We start from the raw sequence: 24,015 nt of genomic DNA on the forward strand, positions 1-24,015 counted from the left end.
TGCTTGCATCTATGTTTCCTGACTTCTTACCTAAGATTTCTAATTCCAGAGTTGTCTCTTTTTGTGATCTTTTATTGTTTCGACTTCCATTTTTAGGTCCTGGATGGTTTTACTCAATTCCTTCACCTGTTAGTTTGTGTTTTCCTGCAATTCCTTAAGGGATTTTTGAGTTTGCTCTTTAAGTGCTTCTACTTGTTTGTGATCTCCTGTAATTCTTAATGGGATTTTTTTTGTTTCTTCTTTAAGGGCTTGTACCTCTTTACCTGTATTCTCCTGTATTTCTTTAAGGGAGTTATTCATGTCCTTCTTAAGTTCCTCTATCAGCATTGTGAGATATGATTTTAGATCCAATTCTTGCTTTTCCGGTGTTTTGGGATATCCAGGACTTGCTGCAGTGGGAGTACTAGGTTCTGATGAAGCCAAGTAGTCTTGGGTTTTGTTGGTAGGATTCTTGCGTTTGCCTTTCGCCATCTCTTGATTTTTGGTGTTAGATGTTCTTAGTGTCTCTGACTAGAGCTTGTCCTGTCCCTGCCGCCCTGCAAGTCCCCTGTAACTCGTGCGGCCTGTGCCTCCTGGCTGCGATCTCTTGAGTTTTTAAGGACAGTTTTTCTGGTCTACTGAGTGAGTTTCAGGACAGCCAGGGCTACACAGAAAAACTCTGTCTTGAAAAACAGCAACAACAACAACAAAAATAGGAAAGAAAGAAAAGAAAATATAGACAGAAATGATGCCATAGTATGTTCACCTTCAGATTATTGGAGCAAAACTTATTTTCTGTTACTGTCAAATCCGTAGAATTAAAAGAGTCTCCTGATGGCTTTTCTACATTTATAGTGAATATTTACAGGAGACTCTCCCCACACAAAAATGTAGAGTTCAAATGACAACTTTTGGTAGCTCCTTGCATTAGGTTCCAAGGATGAAACTCCAATAGTCCGCCTTTCTGATCAGTTCTCAGGGCTGCTGAGCCCAAAGGTATCACTCAGACTGGCCTTGAACTGCCCCAGCCTCTCCAGAGTATCTTAGTGGTATGGACAATTAGAAGTGGCTGTTGTTTTTTTCTTTTTTAATTTTGTATGCAGGACTGTTTTGTTTGTGCATATGTAAGTGTGCTGTGCACGCTTGTCCCCCCCGCCCCCCCAAAGCCAGCGGAGAGGCTGTCAGACTCTCTAGAACTGGAGTTACAGATGGTTGTGAGCAGACCATGTAGGTATTGGAAACCAAACCTGGGTCATCACAAAGCCACCTCTCAAGCCCTGTTCTTGTTTCTTTTTCTTTCTTTTTTTTCCCGTTCTTGTTTCTATGTATGTATTTTTCTTTATGTTTTGAGTGCTAATCTTTATTCTTGCATGCTAATATTTTTAACTTAAGTTGGTATATCACAAAGCATATATTATTTAATTCTGCAGATTTCTATTGTCAAATAAAAATTCTCAAAAATTGTTTATTATTCTTCATTCTAACTTTATGAAATGGTAACTGGGAATCTTAAGAAATGACCAGTTTGGTTTTGTTTTTTATGTGTTTGCTTTTTGTTTGTTAATGAGAGCAAGCAAAAATTAGTTACTGCGTCTTGCTTTAGCATCAGTTCTTGTCTGTTAGATTGTTGAATCACTGACCTTTACATAACCTTCCTTGAATAGTAACAATAAATATAAAGCTTTTGAAGAGGGGAGTTTCTCTGTAATATACTTTTCTGCCTTTATTTCCATCAGTACTTGTGCCTGGATTTTAATGGCTAAGAGCTTGTATTCTGAATGACATTGTTATCTATATTCACTTGGTCACTTAGTAGCTTCCCAGCGGTCCCATAATTAGCCCTTTGCAGATTGTGGCAGGATGCTAGGGACCCCTCAGTTTTAGTCTCGTTTTTTTCCCCCAGAAGTCAGTGCTATCATTGTTTTAGAATATACTGTTTCTACATTTGAACATTGCACTTGATAACTTTCCATGTTTTTTATGTGGTGCAACATCTCAAGATATTTATTAGTAAGCAGCCAGTGTGTTAACTGCAGCTTTCCATAATGCTCATTGGTCTTCAAGGCCTCTCTTCTCCCTTATACTGCACTTGGCTTTCCTCAAAAGCAAAGCAGATGTAAAACAACTACATTCATTGTTCAGGAATTGTTACTCATGAAGGAGCTTGCGGTGTGAAAACTAAAAGCATTACTTAGACTGTCTCTCCTACATATACTATAAAACAAGGATTAAAACTACTTTTGATAGAAGCCAGGCTGTGGGTCTCACTGACCTTCAATCTCAGTGCTTGGAAGACAGAGGCAAGTGGATCTCTATGAGTTCTAGGCCAGCCTGGTCTATAAAGTGAGTTCAAGGCTAGCCAGGGCTATATAGTGAGGCTGTATCTTAAACATCAACAAAAATAACTACAAAAACAACTGTAGAAAGATAAGATGTTCTTTCTTCTTCATATAATGTACTTCTGAAATTCTGAAATGAATTTCAGTGATATGAATCAAAGTGTTCTCATATAAAACTATTTAAGTGTATTCATGATAAAATTGTGGAATACAGAAAAGATTTGTGTAAAGGATGCACTATGCGTGTTAATATTTTTCCTCCTGCTTATTTATTTATTTATTTATTTATTTATAAATAAGAATTCTAATGTTGAGTGGAACATTCTGATAATTATGTTGAAAGATAAATATAAACTATCCCAAATTATATTGTTGTTTTATAACAATAAATGTTCATGCTTTGCATTTTTTGTTCTTTTGGCTTTTGATACAATGTCTCACTGTATCTTTGGCTGTCCTGGATTTCAGAGATCTCCTTGACACTGTCTCTGGAATGTGGGGATCACAAGATACAATATGTCACATATCACACCTACTTTTAATGCCATCTTTATATTTGTCTATTGTAGTTGGCCACTATGTGTAAGTCATAGCTACACACAGTATCATAATTCTGTCCTGTAATGAAGCCTTCAGATAATAATAGTTGCACAGAATCTCTTCCATTATCCTGAGTCACTTACCAGATTTCGGATATTTATGTTTTATATTTTTTACTGCATATCATGGGAGGATAAGCAGCTTTTTACATGGAACTTTTTATGTTTTGCAGTTTTCTCTAGGAAAGTTCCCCTGAAATAGATTTTTATAATAATTAGGTGGAGGAGGGAGGTAGAAGGAAAAGGATAAACTGATTGATTGATCAATTGGTTGGTTGGTTGGTTGATTTGGGGTATGTATTGTCAAATTACTTTTTGAAAGCTTCTGTCACAGTTGGGCAGTCAGGCTTAAAGCTGGCTGTGGTGGAAGTTACTAATACTGTCATTTGTCAACATTTTCAGATGTCTATTAATGCTGAGTACAGGTTATACACTTAACTACGTGTTTTGTGAAGGAAACTCTATATAAGTATTTGATATCTAAGGAGGGATGCATTTGATTACTAGCGAGGGGCTTATTGCTTTTCAGCATTTATCATTTTTCACCTGTCTGGATCTTCATGTTTTTCTTTGTGAGAGATAGACTTGATGAATATTAAAGTTTTCTTTTTATCAATGTTGGACTTTTCATTTGTTTTATGTAGGAAAACTTTACTTTTTTATATAATCAAAATTATTTATTCTTCTATGTATCTCTGTTTTCTGGAAGCTAATAAATACTTACTTGGATAGATACTGAATTTAATTTCCAAATCTTTCCCACTCTCTCTATAGCATAAAATATACTTTACATTGTTTTCTAACATCCTCTTATAAGATGTTATAAGATGTTTATAAGAAAATTGGTGTTAGTTTAATTCTTTTTCCTTTCTAGATCATCGATTTTTTGTTTTTAAAGCGCTTCCCTTTTTATCCTGTATATGCTTAGAGAAGGTTTAGAGAAGTCTAGATTGTGTTTTTCTTCTTAGTTGAAAGCTTAGGTTTTTCTTTCTATTTTTTGGTAAGCAGCTTTTTACATAGAACTTTTTTTTTTTTTTCAGTTTTCTCTGGGAAAATATCCCTGAAATAGAATTTTATAATAAGTAGGTGGGGGAGGGAACTATTGCTGGTCTTCTTTTCTGATATTTTTAAGTGATGGCTGTTAGGTCACCTAAGTAGATCTTTTTCTTTGTTTTTCATATTTATGTCATATTTGTGACCTGCTCTTTCCTGGTTTCCTTATTTAGTAACACCCCTTTACTGCCTACCCAACTTGTCTTCTTGGAAAAGTACTGTTCTACTTTGGCTCTTTACACACAGTTAGACAATCAAGTTTTCCTAAGTAGGTAGTTCCTCAGAGAGGAAAACATTTGAATCAAGAGGAATACACACACCAAATAACAATGAGGATGTGTCTACAAAACTTGTGCATGCTTTCATAGTAGGAAAAAAAATAGAAGCGATTTAAGTATCCCTTGACAGATACACTCATCAATAACCTTTGTGGCATAGTAAATACTACTACAGATAGAAGTCTCCTCTTAGGCAGTGTTCTGTTGCTGTGAAGAGACCCCTAGCCACTGCAACTCTTGGAAAGGGCAATATTTAATTGGGGCTGGTTTCCAGCTTTGGAGGTTTAGTCCATAGTCATCATGGTGGGGAGCATGACGGCCTGCAGGCCTTTATGGTGCTGGAGAAACTGAGAGTTCTACATCTAGATACTCATGCAGCATAAAGTGAGGGGGAGCACCTGGGCCTGGCTTGAGCTTTAGCAACCCCAAATTCTACCCCCAGTTTTACACTTCCTCCAATAAGGACACACCTACTAATCCTTTCAAGAATTCCACTTCCCAGAGACTTGGAAGTACTGAAGCCTGTCTGTGGGGCTATTCATATTCAAACTACCACATGTCTTGAAAGTGTTTTGTGTGAGAGAGCCTTGGTACCCATCCTAGCAGAAGCAATCAGTTACTGATTCAGTGAAATCCCCGCCAAAATTCCTACACAGTTTTCTCAGCTTCCTATGAAAAACAAAAACCTAAGATACACACATGAAGATAATTGTGGTGTATTTTAAGTGGGTGAATATGGTTATGTGAAGTACACTCACTCTGTGTGTGTATGTTGCTTGCTGACCTTAGGGTCTCTGCCTAGCACAGTATAACTTAAAGCTGTTAGGAGAAAAGAAGGAAGGCCAGAAGGAAGGAAATAGGGAAAATAGGAAGATTGAGGAAATGAAAGAACTAGAACAAACTAATTCTCATTTCTGTGTAGTCTGTGGATCTTTCCATTGTTCTTATGAGAGCTTTCATATGGCAGATCAAAGTCTTAAACTCAACTCTGAGCTTAAGGTAGAAATAGTTTTACAAATACATTGCTTAAAACCCATATTTTACTATGTTTTCCATTACTACCTGTTTCTTATATTTGATTTTTGTTAGAAAATGTCATTTTGTTGAAACTTTGAAATTCTGTTCTAATTTTCAAAAATTTTCATGTTATATAAAACATAAGTTTTGAAACTCAGTAAAATGTGAAATTAGAAGTGAAGGCATACATCCTCATCTATTTTGAAATGTAAAGGTATAATTTTTAGGTTTTTCCTAATGACTGCAAGGGCATTTTTATTATTATTATTATTATTATTATTATTATTATTATTATGTATTTACATTTCAAATGTTATCCCTTTTCCCCACTTCCCCTCTGGAAACCCCCCATCCTGTCCCCCCCCCACCCCCCCACCCCCCGCTTACCAACCAACCTACCCCTCCTTCTGACCCTCATATTCCCTTACACTGGGGCATAGAACCTTCACAGGACCAAGGTCCTCGCCTCTCATTGATGACCAACAAGGCCATCCTCTGTAATATATGTAGCTGGAGCCATGAGTCCTTCCATGTGTACTCTTTGGTTGTTGATTTTGTTCCTGGGAGCTCTGGGGGTACTGATTGGTTCAAATTGCTGTTCCTCCTATGGGGCCGCAAACCCCTTCAGCTCCTTGGGTCCTTTGACTCTTTGGGTCCTAATGACTGCAAAGGCATTTTCCTTTTCCTATAGAAAACTCTTGTGTGAATAAGAAAAAAAATACTCATTTTTAAATTTTCATATAATTCTCAAATGAAGTTTTTGCTCTTGTTCTGTTTTGCTTTTGAGACAGGGTATGCTATTGCTCTGGCTGCCCTTGATCTTGCTATGTGACCTGAATGACCTTGGGCTTTTGACCTCATGTTTTTATCTCCTGGGATTGCAGGCATATACCATCCCATACACAGGATTCTGACTTTGAAAAGCCAATATGACATATGTGACCTTCATTTGGCAAGTTTACTGTCTATTTAGTATAATGGCTAAGTTCAGACAGTATATATTTTAGATTCTTAAAATTATATATTTACAGAAGAAGTTAATTTCTAGAATTAAAATATATAATTTTAAGATCCCACTATTTATTTTAGAAGAATTTCCAGGTTGTGAAAATCGACATGCTAACTTACCTTCTGCTGTGATTTTATTGTAGGTTTGATGAACTTGTAAAAAAATTCAACGTTGAATATCATGCTGGTGGCTCTACGCAGAATTCAATGAAAGTGGCTCAGGTTAGTTAATTATTTTAAATTTTAAATTTTTAAATGAAAATGTGTCAAAATAATTCTAAACTTTAGGTTATTTTACATAATATTTTCCAATTTTATTTTCACAAAAGAGTTTTGTTTGTTTTCATTTGAATCTTTAACAGAACTTCTAATAAGAATTACTTTAACTTGCTTTTATTGATAAGCTTGGAAATAATTCAGTATATTTATTCATTACTATTATTTTTATATATTATTGTTTTGTAGAACTTCATATTTCACCGATAACCATGATTTTTATTTTATAAGTGAAATGTCTTTTTTTGTTTACATACGATGTCAACCACTTTGCCACATTTATCCCTTCATCCTTCTGTGGCTCAGGGCTCCCTTCTGTTACTTGAACGCAGAGTCTTGCTCTGTAGGTTTTGATGGCCTAGAACTCAGTATGTGAACGAGTTGGGCCTCAGACTTCTGGCAGTCTTACTGCTTTTGCCTCTGGAGCACTAGAATGACAAGCACTAAGTTAGTTAATGTAATAAAAATCTTTTCACTTTATAGAAGTGATTACATCCACTTGTAATTTGAGGCATTTTCTAGGCTGACCCATGTAAGGAGGATCATGGATGTGAGGCTAGCCTGGGAAACACAATGTGACCCCATTTCCAAACATAACAAAACTATGAGTTTTGTATTCTATATGGTGTAGAGAAAGGATATTGCTACAACATATTAACATTCTTCATTATATAAATACAAGGATAAAAATATGTGCCGTCTTTTTTTGGTTTTACATTAGATAGGGTCTCACTATGTAGCTCTGACTGGAACTTGCCATGGCTGGCTTCAACTGTAGTGAACTACCTGCTTCAACCTCTTGAGTGCTTGCTGAGATTAAAAGCATGGGCCATCAAAACTGGCCAATCTATTTATATGTTAACATCTAAATGTATGTTTCATGTATTAACAAATACATGTTTATATTTATTTGCATATAAATCTATATATTTTTAAAATATCCAAAGCATTCAGTAGATATTGAAATAAACATATTTTTAAAATATAGTCTGAATCAACAGCTAATCTGACATTAAGAGTTAATGTTAATTTTCAAGCTCCAAGGGGTATGAAAAAGCTAATTGCTACAATTTGAAAGTTAACTTAGTGTCGTACTTTTTGTAGTCATAGTACAATTTTCATGGACTAGGGTCACTCTTGTTTGTTGATAATGTTTTCTCTTTGAATTCTAATTAACTTCAAGGGCTGGAGAAATGTAAAACTGAGAAATAAAATTCAGAATGTTGTCTCTTTCCTTTCCTCCCTTCTTTCATTTTTATTAACTCTAAGTTGATTTAAATGCACATTTTAATTACTCTGCCTTCCAAAGCTGTAAATATTAACTTTAAATATGTTTTTATTATGAAATGGCTTAAGACTGTCTTTGTTAATTTATTTCTATAATGAGCTCAGATCAATTGGAGATAAAACAACAAAAAGAGCAAAAGATGCAAAAATCCAGTATAAATGGGGCAGACCAGTAACACAAGCTGCTTAGACTACACGATGAATTTGAGGCTAGCTCGAGAAACGTGGCAAAAATCTTATCTTAAAATTAAGATTCTAAAAACAGTGTTGCTACTTGTGGGGTGGGTGGCTCATTTTTGTGATGTCAGCACCCAGGAGGCAGAAGCAGGCAGAGCTGAAGTTCAAAGGCAGCTAGGGCCATAATGCAAGATTCTTCTTCCCTTTTCTTTAGTGGATGCTAAGATGCTTGAGGGAGTGAGGGCACTCTCCTCCCATCCTGACAGCCTGAGCTCTGTCCCTTGAAGTCACATGATGGGATGAGACAATCTGCTCCTGAAAGTTTCTATTGGCTTCCGTATCTACACAATACACACAACACAGAAAATAAAGTGTAATTTGTTTTTAAAAATCATATATGTAGAAAAAGCCTTGAGCTCGATGGTAGCACGCTTGCTTAGCATGCACAAGGACCTGGGTTCTGTCCCAAGAACCACACACACAAAAGAATGACTTACATTTTTGATTTTGGATATTATATTAATTTGTTGTGGCGACCATGTCAGAATATACTGATTGAATGGATTAAATAACAGAAATTTATTTTCAGATTTCTGGAGGCTGGAATTCCATGGGCTTTCTTCCTCTCATAGATCACTGCCATCTTTTGATGTCCTCTAATTGTCTTTTTCTCTATATTTTTGGAAAAGAGATCTCTGGTATTTGTTCTTTAGTGCAACTTCTATTCCTTATGCCCACGCCCTCATGACCTCCTTTTGTTGATTTCTTTATGAAGTTTAAGGATTAGAGCTCCACCATGAGTTTAAGCTGAGAGTAAGGAGGGACAGTGTTCTTCCTCGCCTCTCTGCTCCTCTTCACCCTTTTCTCTTAATAGATTTTGGAAGCTCTTAACACTGCCTGACAAATTCTCTTATTTGTTGGGGCTCTTTAGTATTTCATGTTAAACTATTAGTATAGTTTTATTGTTCTTTTAATGTTTATACTGCCTACTCTATACGTATTAAGAAGTCTACTATCAAAACAAACAAATGAAATATGGAAAATTAAAAATCCTCAGCAAAGATGTGGGCAGTTGGAGACTTTGTGACCTGGGGATGAGAGTATTTATGGTATCACTGCTGTGGAGAATTGGTGGCTAGTTCTTCAATGAATTAAAGCTGGTATTAACCTCCTGACCCAGAAATTCATTTCTGCATATGTTGATTTGTTTATGTCCTCCTAATATGCATAGTTTGAAGTTTAAGTTCTCCTATGTAATTATATGTGGAAACAAGCCCTTTGGTGTGGTAACTAGAGTTAGATAATGTCCTGCAGGGGGACCCTAAAGAATGAGTCAGTGTTCTTATAAAAGGTCCCTAGGGATATTACATTAAGTGAAGTAAGCCAGTCACACTCTCACACACTTCATGTCTCTACTTATATGTGGTATCTGTTGTAGTCTGATTCATAGAAAATGTTAAGTGGTCATTTCTCAAAGACTGGGAGGAGGACAAATGGGGAGTTATTGTTTACTTCATACAGAGTTTCTTTTTTGCAAGCTGAGAAGTATTCAGAATGGCAGTGTCATTTACATAAAAACCACAAATGTACTTAATGCTAATGACTTGTATGCCATCATGTGCTTCATAGCAGTGTTTATGGTATTTAGGGGTCTCATGTATCTCAGTGATTGGATTGTATAGACGTAGCCTGGGATAGTCTTGTAGCAGTGAAACACCTCATAAAAAGTCTCAGAAGACAACTGTTGCTAAGTAAAAGCACAGGTGTAAAGTGATTGGAAGAGTAAATTTTGTTTTATGGATAATTTATCATAACTGATAATTTATAAAAACATTACTCATTTATTTAATAGTGAAGTTGAGAATATAGACTTGAGTGGTAGTGGCTGGCACATGCCTTTAATCTTTGGACTCAGGAGGCAATGCTAGGTGGATCTCTGAGATGAAGTCTAGTCTGGAGCATATAGTGAGTTCCAAGACAGCCAGGGCAAACCCGAGAAACCTCATCTTGAAAACCATGGAGTCAGAGAAGGCACTTGTCCTTGGGAGCTTGGGAAGATATTAGAAATAAGTTTAAGTTGAAGGTTTTTTGTGTTGTTTTATTATTTAGATGGCTTTGAAGCTATAAGGAATTTATCAATCTTTGGGGGAAATTAGACATCTTTATCTGTAGGTGAGATTACGTCCTACAGTGGATGGAAATTGTAAGAGTTCAACTAGATATGGAATTTTGGAATAATACTACTTTTAAATGATAGCTTAAAAAGTGCTATGACTAAATACATTAGCCTACTTCTTTAAGAGTTTTCTTAATCTAGTGGTTGGGCTCAGCAGTTAAGAGCACTTCAAGAGGATCTGAATGTAGTTTCCAGCATCTAAAATGTGGCTCACAACCACTTCCTGGGGTCTGACCCCCTTTCCTGGTATGCATGTTGTGCACAGACATACATGCAGACAGCTTTTTAATACTCATAAAAAGATAAAAACAAAGAGCTTTCTTGATCTTTGCAATTTAATTTTAAGTTTACTTGTTCCTGAAGAGTGCTACCAGATTAGAACTGCCACCTTCTTTCATGATTCTAACTTTCAGTTGTGTTGAATATCTTCTTTGGATTTTTATTTTTCTGGTATTTCTGGCTATTTTTTTCTTTCTGATTGTTGAGCTAAGTACATTTTCAAATTGTACTTTATGATGAAGATAGGATAAGTGTATAGCTTCCAAAACTATATTCATGTGAACTTTGTTATGAGAAGTTGGTCAGGTTTTCCAGCAGGTACTGATAGCAGGAACTATTTTCACTGTTAAGTATGCTGTCTGTGTTAGTCATCATCTTAGGGAGGAAACAGTGACCTAAGATACCTGTCTCCTCATAAAATATAGTCTGGAAAATATATTTAGATTCTTGGAGTCTTCAATCCTGATGCAGTATTGTTATAACCCTTGACTGGAATAAATAAGAAAACTGAAGTTGGTCTTAAATCTTTCTGTAAGTCAAGGCAAGTAAAATAGAAAATTAGTATTTGTCATTAAATTATGCACTTTGTATTGATAATTGATTGTCTTTTAACATTTTTAATACTGTGTCATTTTGTGCATAAGTAAGTTTAAGTCATAAAAATAAACAGCAGTTTCAACAAAGCCAACTTCCAAATGTTAACAAAAATGCAGCTTACATGAGTATGGTGTTGTCCTGGTGGCACACAAATAACTGGATTTGGGATGGAAACCAGTGAACAAGGTTACAGTTTAACAGAAAGAGTTATGGGTTGGACATGGTACCATAAAGATTGTGAAAGCAAACATGTAAAATAAAAGACAGCTGTTTCTCAGTCAGCAGTTTGTTGAAAATGATTGGCACGTATTTAACACAGTGAATTAGCTTAGTCATTCCTTAGGCACCAACAACTTAAAGTCACATTAATGAACCAGAAGGGTTTGCTCTAATAGCTCCTGAGACAACCAAGGAGCATTTGTTCAGGCAAGCTCTTCCTCTGTAAAGCTTCACTTTGGTGATTCTTCTCAATCAGACTCCAGAGGGTTGGGAACATTTTTGATAATGGATGTGTTGACTTGGTTACAGTGTAGTCTCCATACTGTTTGATATTACCAGTAACTATATATTTTATTACTTTAAGGGATATAACAGATAATGTCAAGAAAAAAATGTTCCTAAAGCCCCTATGTATTTTGGTTTACTTACCTACACTGAAGATTTTAATGGAGTCACAATTATATTTGAACATATATTTGTGGCTTTCCTGTTCAAATATAAACCTAGTCTCATGCATATTTGACAAGCAGTAAAAGTACAAACTTTGGCAATTTCCACACACTTCTTTGTTACTGTACTTTTGTGTGGTTTTAGAGACAGGGTCTCTTTTGCAGCTCACGGTGTAACTGTGAACTCAAGAGTTATGCCCACGTGCTTCTACTTTCTAAGTACTGCATTCAAGGTATATACCACCAAGTGCAGATTTATTTCTTTTCATTGGTTTCTATTTGTGAGCCCACCCCGTTCCCTCATTCCTCACCCCTAGTTTGGGTTCTGGGAACCAAACCTGGGTCCTCTGAAGAGTAGCAAGTGCTCATATCTGCTGAGCCATCTGTCCAGCCCCTCTTCACACTTCTTACTTGTCAAAAAGCAACATTCTGTGTCTCTCCTGCAGAGAACATGTGAAAAGGAAATGTGATTTTCTTTACCTGTGATATTAATGTTTTCATAAAACATGTTTTCACATACCAAAATTAACAGATGCAATTCACCAGACCACCCACTTTCAGTGTGTGCATTTTTTATTTGCTAGTTTTTTTTAATAAAATTAGGTTAATTAAAACATTAAAAATGATGTATTTCACCGGGCTGTGGTGGCTCATGCCTTTAACCCAGCATTTGGGAGGCAGAGGCAGGTGGATTTCTGAGTTTGAGGACAGCCAGGGCTATATAGAGAAACCCTGTCTCGGAAAAAAAAAAAAAAAGCAAACAACAACAACAAAATTAAGTATTTTCATTCACCTTTCAACTTTTTCAAATGATATCTAATACAATTTTCAACTTGAAAGACACAAAAAAAGGTCATGATGCATATGAACCTAAAAGATGCCTTTGGCCTTAGTTTATAGTGGCTTAAACAGAAGACTATTTGTCTCACAGGTGCAAGGACCTGGGTTCAACCCCCAGCTCCTAAAAGACGAACAAAAAGATAACTATCATTGTCTATACAGGCAGAAACACACAACTACTAGTTTTTAATACAATATAAACGTGGATGCTGAGGCAGACGATTATAAGTTTAAGATCAGCCAGCATGGACTGTACATCAAGACCTCCATTACTTAAAGAGTTAGGTATTTGGGACAAAATATAAAAGTGTCCATTGACAATATACTAAGCATTAGAAAGAAAACAATTATGTTGTAGCAGAAATTCGGATGCAGTTTTTCCAGAAGAGTTTGATGATATTTGAACATGCTATAACAAAGCTGGCAGAAACTCATACAATAAAATATTGCTTTATTTTTATGTGATAAAAGCACTTCAAACCTATAGATTAACTTTTTTATTCTTCTTCTTCTTCAGAAAAGTACACTGAAATTTGGTAGAATTTTATTAGTAAAACTTACTAAAACTTTGTTTCAATTCTGGTTTTAACACAAATTCTGATTATAAATTCTCATTGTGTTTTTAGAATGAAAATTTTGCAAAAGCCACTCGACTTCAAAGTTTTCTAAATTGATAGACATTTTAGTCATAGATAATTTACTTTAAACATTTCTCACTGGCTTATAATAAAGTTTTTAAAACATGCATTTAAGATAGTTTGATCACAGACACTTTCCCTGCGCCCACTGATTTGCTTTCTCTTCCATACTAATTCCTTCCATATCTTTTTTCCTCCTGAAGGGGTCACCCCTCTTGAACCTTTTCCTTTTTCATAGAATCTTGACAGGCTAGGTCATGTTCATATCTTCCTCAGGTAACGAAAGCTGTTGTGAGCCTATGAGTAGAGCAGCCATGTCATTCCTGGAAGAGCATTCCACTTCTTCCTCCTTCTATTGTGTCCTCTGAAGAGAACTTTTGGGGAGCCGGGCAGAGTAGATGCCCAGTGTGTGAGCACTTATCTGCCACTTATGCTCAACACTTTACACAGATAGGAGTCCCTACAGTGACTGCCACATGTAGGTGGAACTAACTTCATATGATAGATCTGTAACTGCAGAGAACATGATTTCTAAACACTAGTGCATTTAGACTCAAAGTGTATGTACTGTGTGGCCTGAGTTCAAAATGTATACAACCACCTAATTGGATTTTTTTTCTAGCAAGTAGTTTTTCCATAGAAATGCAAACTAATCTCTCTAGTATGTCTACTCACTAGTGAGTAAAATCTTCAATAGTCCACCACCACCCTTTGTTTTTTAAATTATCATAATAGACTGATAGTAAATTCTCTTCAATTGTACATATCCTCTTAAAATATTTCAAATAGTTCATAGTTCTGAGATGCTAGTTCAGGACTCCTCTTGTCCTGTAGGTTGCCACTATGTTGCTGCTCCATCCTGGAACAGCTGTCATTGTGCGTGTTTATGTCCTGTGTCTCTTTAGGTACTAATGTCAGATTGGATTGTATTCACCATAATAGCCTCATTAACTTAACTACCTTGTTAAGGGCTTGTCATCATATGTAGCCAGTTTCTTTATTGTTGGAGCTTGGTGCTTCAGTACACTTCCAATCCCAGCATATGACAGACAACCAGATCCGCGGTGCTTTGGACATGTTAGAAGCAGCGTGCCGTCAGGCTATTGAGGGGGCCTATTTACAGACCCCCGTGAGTTAGGTTAAAGGAAGGTGGCTTATGTAACAGGCAGGGCAAAAATCACTTCATCTGAGTGGAAAGTATCTGGTTTATGTAAAGATAATTTCAAAGATGTTGGCATTCTTAGCTTAGATGGGACCAGGGTTCAGTCATAAAACTCTATGTACCACTCAAATTCTTTAGTTTATTTATACTATGATGGGAGAAACATACCAGAGTTACTTACCAAAGGGTACCTGGTAGTCACTGCTCAAGACAGCTGCAGTCAGGGCAAGCTGGGTGACTATTTGTAATACATGTAAATTTGCAGGGGTAGAGGAGATATCAAAACATAGTTATTAATTTTTACCTTAAAGTAACAGTCCTTATGTATAATTGAATAGTGTTAGTATATTATTTTAGCTCCCTTCTTCCATTTCTTCTCCTGTGTCATTTAATTAGAATTAATCTTCTAAACTTATAACAACCTCATTTGAATACGTAGTATAGAAACAATTTTTTCTTTTACACCTCCAACTTATCCTGTTAGTTGCCACTGCTGATTACATCTTTATATATTGTGTTCACATTAATATACCTTTGTAATGATTATCTCCTACATTTCCCTTTAAGCCATTTATAAATTTAAAAGTAATTATTGTGAAATGAAGTTGTATTCGGAAGAACTTTACCCTTTTGTGTTTATCACAATGCAATAGCCAGAATGTTGATTAAACCCAAATCTCCGTCAGGGGATGAATGGATATATTTCCATAATGGAGTACTATTCGTTTCTAAAAAAGAATGAAGCCCTGCCATTTTGAAGCAGCATTATGTGAAGTGAAACAAGCCAGACACAAAGACAAATACCACATGTCCTCATTCATTTGTGGAAGCCAAGATGTCAGCTTTGCAGAAGAACGGACAGGAGTAATATGATCCCCAGAGCCTGAGAGGGGTTGTGGGGAGCAAGGACTGAAGTTCATTAAGAGATGCTGAGAACAATGTAGTAATTGTTCCAGGATCTTCTTTAGCACAGTTGGCTTAAAACAGTCTATAATGTATTTTGAAATGTAGTGTCAGCACTGAGGAGGTTGAGGTAGATGGATCACGGGTTTAGGACAGGGCAGAGGTCAGCCTGGGCTTTATATATAGTATCACACCCCTACCTCAGCACTCTTCCTTCTCCCACTACAGGTAAATACAGCTGTGAGCAGTTGCATTCTAAAAATTCAATAATACTAGCATTCATATTTACTTATGTAATTGCCTTTACCAAAATCCTGCATTTATTAATATGGATTGTGGTTGCTGTATACTGTCCTCTCATTGTAGCCTGAACGACCACTTAACAATTTATGTAGGGCTATATACATAAATAGATATTTATGTTTGTGTTTGTTGTTTGCTTTTTGAGACAAGGCCTGGATGTCCAAGAACTCACTTGGTAGACAAAGCTGGCCTTGAACTCACAGATCTGCCAACCTCTGATTCCTGTATGGTAGGTCTAAAGGTGTGTGCCACACCTGGCTTGTGATCTCTTAGTAATAAACTTTTTCAATGTCTTTTTTTTTTTTTTGTAGGGATATACTTTCTCCTGTAGTTAATGATTAAGTTGAAATGTAAATGATATAAGAATTTAAAATAAAATTCTAACTGGTCCTAATATTTTGTGCTTTGATATGCTTACATAAAAAGATCAAGTAAAAATCTTTAGGCCCAGTCTCCACAGGCACCTTCTTCACACTACATACTATATAATTTAGTTACTTTTTTTTCCCTCAATCAAATAAGATGTAGCAATTCTTGTAGTTCTAGTTTTTTTGTTTCCTGTCAGTGCATTCCATCTGGCAACCATGACTTCTAATAAGGATGTGTTTTATTTTGCTTCTGTAGTACTTTAGGCCAACTAGGACCCTAGGCTCGACCCACTCCCTGCCCCTTCCTTTTTCCTTTCGAGACAGGCTCTTACCTGGTACCCTAAATGGCTTGGAACTCACTTTGTAGTCAAAGTTGGCCTTGAACTTGTATACCCTAGTCTCTGCCCCCTAATGCTGGGATCCCAAAACTGGATTATCCTGCCTAGCTCGCTCATCAGCCTGCCTAGCTAGCTCGTCTTCCTGCCTAGCTAGCTCATCCTCTCTGTTTTAAGGGAAAATGATTTTCCTTTATGCTTTGGTTCATCTTACTGGCTTGTTGATACTAAGGTATATGTGTTATCATGTAAGTTCACATATTTTTAAGTTTCCTTAAATTGATTTGTTGACTTTTTTATCTTTAGTGTTGTTTCTATATGAAGTTTGGGTATTTCATTATATATTTTAACTGCCTTCTTAGTCTTTGTAAAGTTCAATATAATTTGCCTATAGTCACTGAAATTGGTCTTCTCTCTGTTAACACTCAATGTTGAGGCTATATGGATTTTATGAGTATTTAGTAATCAAGAATAAATTTGAATGTTACTTCAGTAACTACAACATTTCTTAATTTAGTAAAATTTTCTTTCTCAATTGAGGAAAGGTCTTTGGGTAAAATTATACTTCTATCTTTGCTGTAATGCAAGTCATTTCATCCAAACTACTAACTAAATGTGTGTGTAAGTTCCTGCCAGATGGCCCCTGCGCCACAACTTTCCTCAGTAGTTGAAATGAACAGTATGTCCCTAATTACAGCATACATTTCATAAGCACATGTTTACAACTGCCAGTGGTGGGTCTGAACTTTCTTCACACAAGATTAGACACTTAGATTGGTCTCTCAAGCCTGTCTTATGATTTCTGATTTAATCTTATACACCTTAGCCAAGAGGTGAAGGAATGATGTGATTTGCTTTTATAGTTACAACCTTTTTGATCTTCTAGTTTCTTATCTCTGAGATAAGCCTCCACATTTACATTTAGTCTGAAGTAATTTTTTTATATTGTATGTATATGAGTACGCTATTACTCTCTTCAGATACACCAGAAGAGGGCATTGGATTCCATTACAGATGGTTGTGAGTCATCATGTGGTTGCTGGGAATTGAACTCAGGAGCTCTGGAAGAACAGTCAGTGCTCTTACCCGCTGAGCCATCTCTCCAGCCCCTGCAGTAAATTTTTATCACTTTTCTGTTTTGTCTTTAATTAAATTTTGAAAGGACTGCCTATTGTTGTTTAATACAGAATATCGTCTAATGTTCCAGTTTCAGATTTAAAAAAAAAATTTAAGCCATATATGTGCTGGATGTCTAAAACATGTTTTCAAAATTATGTTTGAATACAATAAAAACATTGACCTAAAATTCATGGTGTTATCTCATGATTTAGCCTTTCCCTTTGAGTAAATACATTTAGAAGTTAAAATATTTTTGATTCTCTACTTTTTTTTTTTTTTGACCTATTTCACCTACTAAAACTGTCTAAGAGGGTTTTTATGATAACATCTCTGGGCATTTTCAATCAGTCTAGACTAGTTATATTTTAGAAGAAGAAATGGCTCTGGAGTGATCAAAGAGAATGCTCTGTTCTAATGCCTTACACCTGGAGCAATTGTTAACAGTGTCAGCAGCACGCCTGTATTTATAAATATCAGAGCAGGATGTGGCAGATGGTGATGCAACGGAGGCTCTTGTCAGATCCTATCAGGGAGGAGGAGGTGCTTGTCAATGCCAAATCAAGGAGGAATGAGTTGTAAGAAGTATATAACTGACTGTTCCAATTGTGAGTTCTTGTAGTCGTAAGTTTCTCAGAATGAATTAACACTCCGTTCTTCAATGGCCCTTTCCTTGTTGAAGTGGGGTATTAAATTTTAGTAGTTAAAATCATGAAAGCAGTTGGCCTTTCTCAGATTTTTGTTTGGAAAAACAACTGTTTCCTTTCTGTCAGATTTAATCTAAAATAACTCTAGTATTTCATCTCCTTCTTTCTCCACTTTCCCCCTGCTTAACCCCTAGACCTGATTTTGAGAAACCTTCACTGAAGACACATTTTGGAACCTGTCTCAGCAGCTGTGTCTATACTGTAAAGTTTTCTGGTGCAGAACTGCATGTCACAGTCAGTCGATACAGAATGGCACGCATCTACCTATTTTCTATGGGCCTTGAGGTCATAGTACCCCACTATGTGACATTACCTATGAATACCATTTCAGTGAGTATCCCTGCTACTTCAGTCCAAAGCAGAGAGCTTTAGAAAGGAGTCATGGAAGTGACGTTCTGTTTGTCACCAGTTCGTCTTGCATTCTGTCATTCTGTTTTGCAATTTTAATTCAGATGCTTTAAAGGAAGCAAACAAACAAGAAAACCAAACTTTGGATTATAAGTTCATTTATTTAAAAGGAAAATTAAACTCATTTTGTTTCCTGACAAGTCTCATTTATCAGTTGGTCCAACAAGGATAGTCTTTGTCAATTCAGTTGTGAAGTATAGTTGTTGCCTGCACTGTTTATAATGAAGAACTTTTCTTTATAAAAACAAACAAATAAAAGGTCTCAAGTCAGGGAAGCAGGCAGGCTAACTAAAGATCTTCACCTACTGTTCCTCTTCTCCAAATCCAATTCCCCAGTCTCATCCCTAGCTCTGCAGCAGACTACCTTGTGCATCTTCCCTTCCCCCTTAACCCCTGACTCCAGTGGATCACACAGATCATCCCCTCCTATCCTCTTTCCCCTCCAACTCCTAGACTCTAACTCTAGCAGGCATCCCCTGGGAATGCACAACCAGGGAATCAGGTAGGCTAACTGCAGATCTTCACTTCTTCTGGCACAAAGAGTCCAGGAAATCGGTGACACTATGAAAACATCAAAAAGAAGAATAATAGGAGAAGATGAAGGAGAAGAAACTCGGGTCAAGCACAGAATATATTTTCAACCAAATCACGGAAGAAAATTTCCCTAACCGTAAAGAAGAAGATGCCTATTAAGGTGCACGAAGGATACAGAACACCAAGTATACGGGCAGGAAGGAAAGTTCCCCTGTCACACAATAATCAAGACACTGAATGTACAGAATGAAGAAAGAATGCTAAAACCTGCAAGGGGAAAAAACCAAGTAACATATAAAGGCAGACTGATTGGAATAACACCTGACTTCTCAGTGGATACTCTAAAGGCCAGGAAGAGCCTGAGCAGGGGTTTACCAGTATAGACTACTATACCAAACAGACTTATCAGTCACAATAGATGGAGAAAATAAGATGTGCAGTGAAAAAGTAAAATTTAAGTATTATCTGTCTACAAATCCAGTCCTACAGAAGGTGCTAGAAGGAAAACTCCAACCTAAAGAGGTAAACCACAGTGAAGAAAACACAGGGAATAAATCTTTCTCTCTCTCTCTCTCTCTCTCTCTCTCTCTCTCTCTCTCTCTCTCTCTCTCTCTCTCTCTCTCTCTCTCTCTCTCTTACACACACACACACACACACCTCTCACAACAAAAGAACAGGAATCAATAAACACTACTTACTGATCTCTCAACAACAGTGGTCTCATTTCCTCAATAAAAAGACAAAGACAAAGAGAATGGGTTCAAGAACAGTATTCATTCCTCTGCTGCATCGAAAAATCACTCCTGACGGTGAAGGGATGGATAAAGATATTATAAACAAGTGGACCTGAGAAGCAAGCTGCTGAAGCCATTTTAATATCTTACAAAATCGAATTGAAACCAAAACCAATCAAAAGAGACAGGGAAGGATATCACAGTCATCCACTTAAAGAATGCCCAACAAGAGTACATTGCAGTTTGTAACAACTGGGTATCAAACACAGGAGTACCAAAATCCAGAAAAGAAACACTACCACAGCTTAAATCCCTTATTAACTCTCACACACTCAAAAGTGGGAGACTAAAATAGACTGGTAATCTAGTAAAGAGATAAACAGAGAATTGTTGGAGCTAACTGATGACCTTACAGTTATCTACAGAACATTTCATCCCAACAGAAAACATTCTACCTTCTCAGCATCTCATGCAACTTTTTCCAGAATTGCCCACATTCTCTGCCACTGCGCAGCTTTCGACAGATACAAGAAATAACTCCTTTTATCTGATAACCACAATATAAATCTAGATACCAACAACAGAAACAACAGAAAAGACTTTTTAACATTTGAATGAAATTAAATAGACAACACACCAAACCTTGGTAGGCAGTATTAAAACCTAATGCAATAGAAGCTTCCTACAATATATACATACATAAAGGAGATCTAAATGAAATCTCCAGATAATAGCAAGACAGTACCAACTGGCCATCTCTTGTCACCAAATGAAGCTTGCAGTACCATGATTAGGTTATATCTAATTGAGTTGTCAGCCAAAGGGGTGCCATGGCAATCCCCAAATAACCCAAGCTCTTCTCAAGATAGTACATTGCTTTTCACAAACTTATGGCAGGACCTATTGCTGATGATAACATCTACCTTACATATTGATTGAGCATGGAGAAGTTCAGCTGGTACCTACATAGAGCATTCGCCCCTGTGTTCGGAACAGGAAGTACTCTTAATGCCACCAAAAGGGAAACAAACACCAAGCCCAACACAACCCTCTGGATCTACAGTAATTTGGATCTGTCTTCAAGATATACTTGGACAATATTGTCAGAAAGCCTGTGGGGGTAACAGGAAATGGAATCCATAACCTATACTGCTTGGCTGTTCAAGAACCTGAGACTAAGCTGGGCAGTGGTAGTACATTCCTCTAATCCCAACACTTGGGAGGCAGAGGCAGGTCTACAGAGTGAGTTCCAGGACAGCCAGGATTATATAGAGAAATCCTGTCTCAGGAAAACAAAAACAAAACAAAACAAAAAAACCCTGAGACTAGATAGCCCAGGGATCTAGGGTAAAATTAAATACCACTGTTTAATAATAGTGTTTAATTAAAAGAGTAAAAGAATAATACGTAGCAATAAAATGACTCCTATTGACATTCTGCTATACTTATAGATCAACATCATGCTCAGCCATCATCAGAAAATCTTTCTCTTGCAGCAGACAGGAACAAATACAGAAACATAGTCAAATATTATGCAGAAAGTGAGAGGACCTGGAGCACTTAGCCCTAAGGTGGATATATTTAACAAATCCCTTCCTCTCTATAAAGACTCCAGGAACCCTCCAAAAAAAGAGCCAGAGGGGATGGAGAGCAAGAAGAAAAGGCTGTCTAAATTAAAATAATCAAAGCATATATGAACTAACAGGGACTGAGGAAACATGTACAGTGCCCACATTGGTCTGCACCAGGTCATCTGTGTACATATTATGGCTTCCTTAGTGTGTGAACAAGTGAGTTTCTGATACTGTGCCTTCTCTTGGGCTCTTTTCCTTCTGTTTTGTCCAATTCCAATGTGTTTCACCTTGCTATATTTTATTTCACTATTTTCCTTTAGAAGCCTATTTTCTAATGATAGACAGAGATTGGTTTCAGATGTCCTTCCAGTTCATCAAAATTTAAATGCTGATCTGGATACCAAATGATTGTTCTTAGTACTGAGAAGCATACAGATTGTAATGTAGCTCAATAATCGTCAAAGATGTGAGCCTCATAAAATCAGACCACCTAGAAAAGGCTATTCTAAACAATGACTATGAGTCTTTAATTGGCATCACAGCTTTTTTTGGTCAATTTCAAAATGCTTCAATTGTTTTACATAGTTTCTGACTGCACATGGTGTGTTGTTAGAATTGAATGATGTAATTATGAACGGTAAACCTAGCCCAATGCTTACACAGCAAACTGTTGGTGATATCATTGCATAGAAAAAGGCACCTGACAGTTGCTTAACCTTATTTGAATTGCAAGTCTGGCAATTTGGTGATGATTTGTATATTAATCTGGTAAGAACAAACATGACACTACATTTGATCTTAGCCAAGAGGTTTAATGCAGTGATGTTGTCTGTTTACTTCAGACTTTTTTATTTTATTTTATTTTAAACAACTATTCATCCCCAAAAAATTCTCTCAAAATGTGAAAATAGGTAACTCATCCCTAAAATGTTGCATCATAATTATTTGAGCATTACAAAGTTAAAAAATCATAATCCTTTTTTGAATTCTGGGTATTTAGGGTTTTTTTATAACCTTGTTGTAGACAGTGGCGTGGAAATATGCTGCTATCTGTTACTGTTTGAATATTTATTGAGTAGTAACCAAGAGTTATTCCCATTATTTTTCCTGGGTGTGTTGGGTATTTTTCATGCAAAGCTGTAGGTTACACATGTTCCACACTACTTGTAGTGCTTATGTACAAATTGTTTTTAAATCCAATATCCTTCAAATTAGTTTTGATTTATGGCAAGTTATATTACATTTCTTTTTGAAAACAAAACCCATAATTTTGTAAGGAGGTAATGCCGAATCCCTAGTAATTACATGGCAAGCAGTTTAGTGTTTATCTTCTGTAACACAGTTTTAATTCCAGAGTATGTGTTCCGTAGTTTTTGTTACATTTCTCATATTTTCTAATCAGCAATTAAGCTAAGCAAGCATCGTAGAAAGCCCTGGGCATGTTGTCAAAAATAGGAAGCTTGCCTTTCAAGGATAGCCTTACTGTGTAGCAAGAGACTCTCTCAAATTTCAAACACTGGGAACAACAAAAACTGCATGATCAAGAGAGGGGATTTCAATAAATTTAGCTTAACCATTTTGGTTGTGTTGTTGTTTGTTTGTACATAGTCCTGCCAGGTGTCCTGGCATCTTAGTTACTTTTTAAAGGCAGTGATAGAACTCGCTGACCAAGGAAACTTGCAGAAGGAAGCAACTAATTTGCTCTTCCAAGTCCAGGGGACAGAATCCCTCACCATCATGGCAGGGAGCATGGCAGCTGTCAAGCCATGCTGAGCTCTCATATCCTGACCCAGACAAGTAACAGAGAGCATCTAAGGATGGTGGGAGGCCTTTGAAACCTCAGAGGTGCCTGGCCAAACACCTCCAACTCTATGTCATACCTCCTAATTCTTCCTAAACAATTCCACCAATGGGGACCAAATATACTTGTATGCCCATGGCGAAGGACCTTGCTGATTCAGAGAAAAACTGGCTGTCCTAAAACAATGGCTTATCTCCCAGGTAGTTGACACTTGCCTAAAATTTAAAAGTCTTGATAAGCTTTGTGCTGGCTAGTTTTATGTTAAGTTGATACAAACTATAGTCCGAATTAGGTTAGGGTGGAAATTTTTTTGAGGAAATGCCTTCACTAGATCAGGCTGTGTAGGCAAACCTGTTGGGCTTTTTCTTAATTTGTGATTGATGTGGAAGGGTCCAGACCTTCATGGGTGATACAGTCCCTGGGCTGATGGTCCTAGGTTCTATGAGAAACCAGGCTGAGCAACTCAGTAAGCAGCCCTTCTCTGTGGCCTCTGTATCAGTTCCTGGTTACAGGTTCCTGACCTGAGTTCCTGTTGTTATTGTGTCTAACTATGTTGCCTTGGCTGGCCAGTCACTTCACAGTCCAGGATGGCCTCCATACAAAGACCCTCCTGCCCTTTGAAGGAGCAGATAAATAAGATAAATAAGCTGTTTTTGCTGTTGGTCTCTTCTACAGTTAATTCATCATGATACCTAAGAAGTTGAAGATGGCATAAACTTCACTCCCACATACCAGCATTTGTACTATTCCTTAAAATAATTTTAGACAATTCTAATAGATATAGCAAATTTGGTATAAAATCATAAAGTTACAGTTATCTATTGTTGAGTTATATGTGAGCTTTTGATTGCATAGATCC

At 36.7% G+C, this 24,015-nt stretch overlaps 1 protein-coding gene across 2 annotated transcripts in view; it reads left to right on the plus strand.

Annotated features, from left to right (window-relative positions):
• Adk (adenosine kinase) overlaps positions 1 to 24,015 on the plus strand; it is a 412,863-nt gene that overhangs the window by 126,620 nt on the left and 262,228 nt on the right. For both annotated transcript variants that reach the window (XM_031362750.1, XM_031362751.1), the window contains exon 4: positions 6,417 to 6,495. In XM_031362750.1, the coding sequence (XP_031218610.1) occupies positions 6,417 to 6,495 (79 nt within the window). The remainder of the gene's footprint in view (positions 1 to 6,416; positions 6,496 to 24,015) is intronic.

Source organism: Mastomys coucha, unplaced genomic scaffold (genome assembly GCF_008632895.1).
Source record: "Mastomys coucha isolate ucsf_1 unplaced genomic scaffold, UCSF_Mcou_1 pScaffold9, whole genome shotgun sequence".
NCBI lineage: Eukaryota > Metazoa > Chordata > Mammalia > Rodentia > Muridae > Mastomys > Mastomys coucha.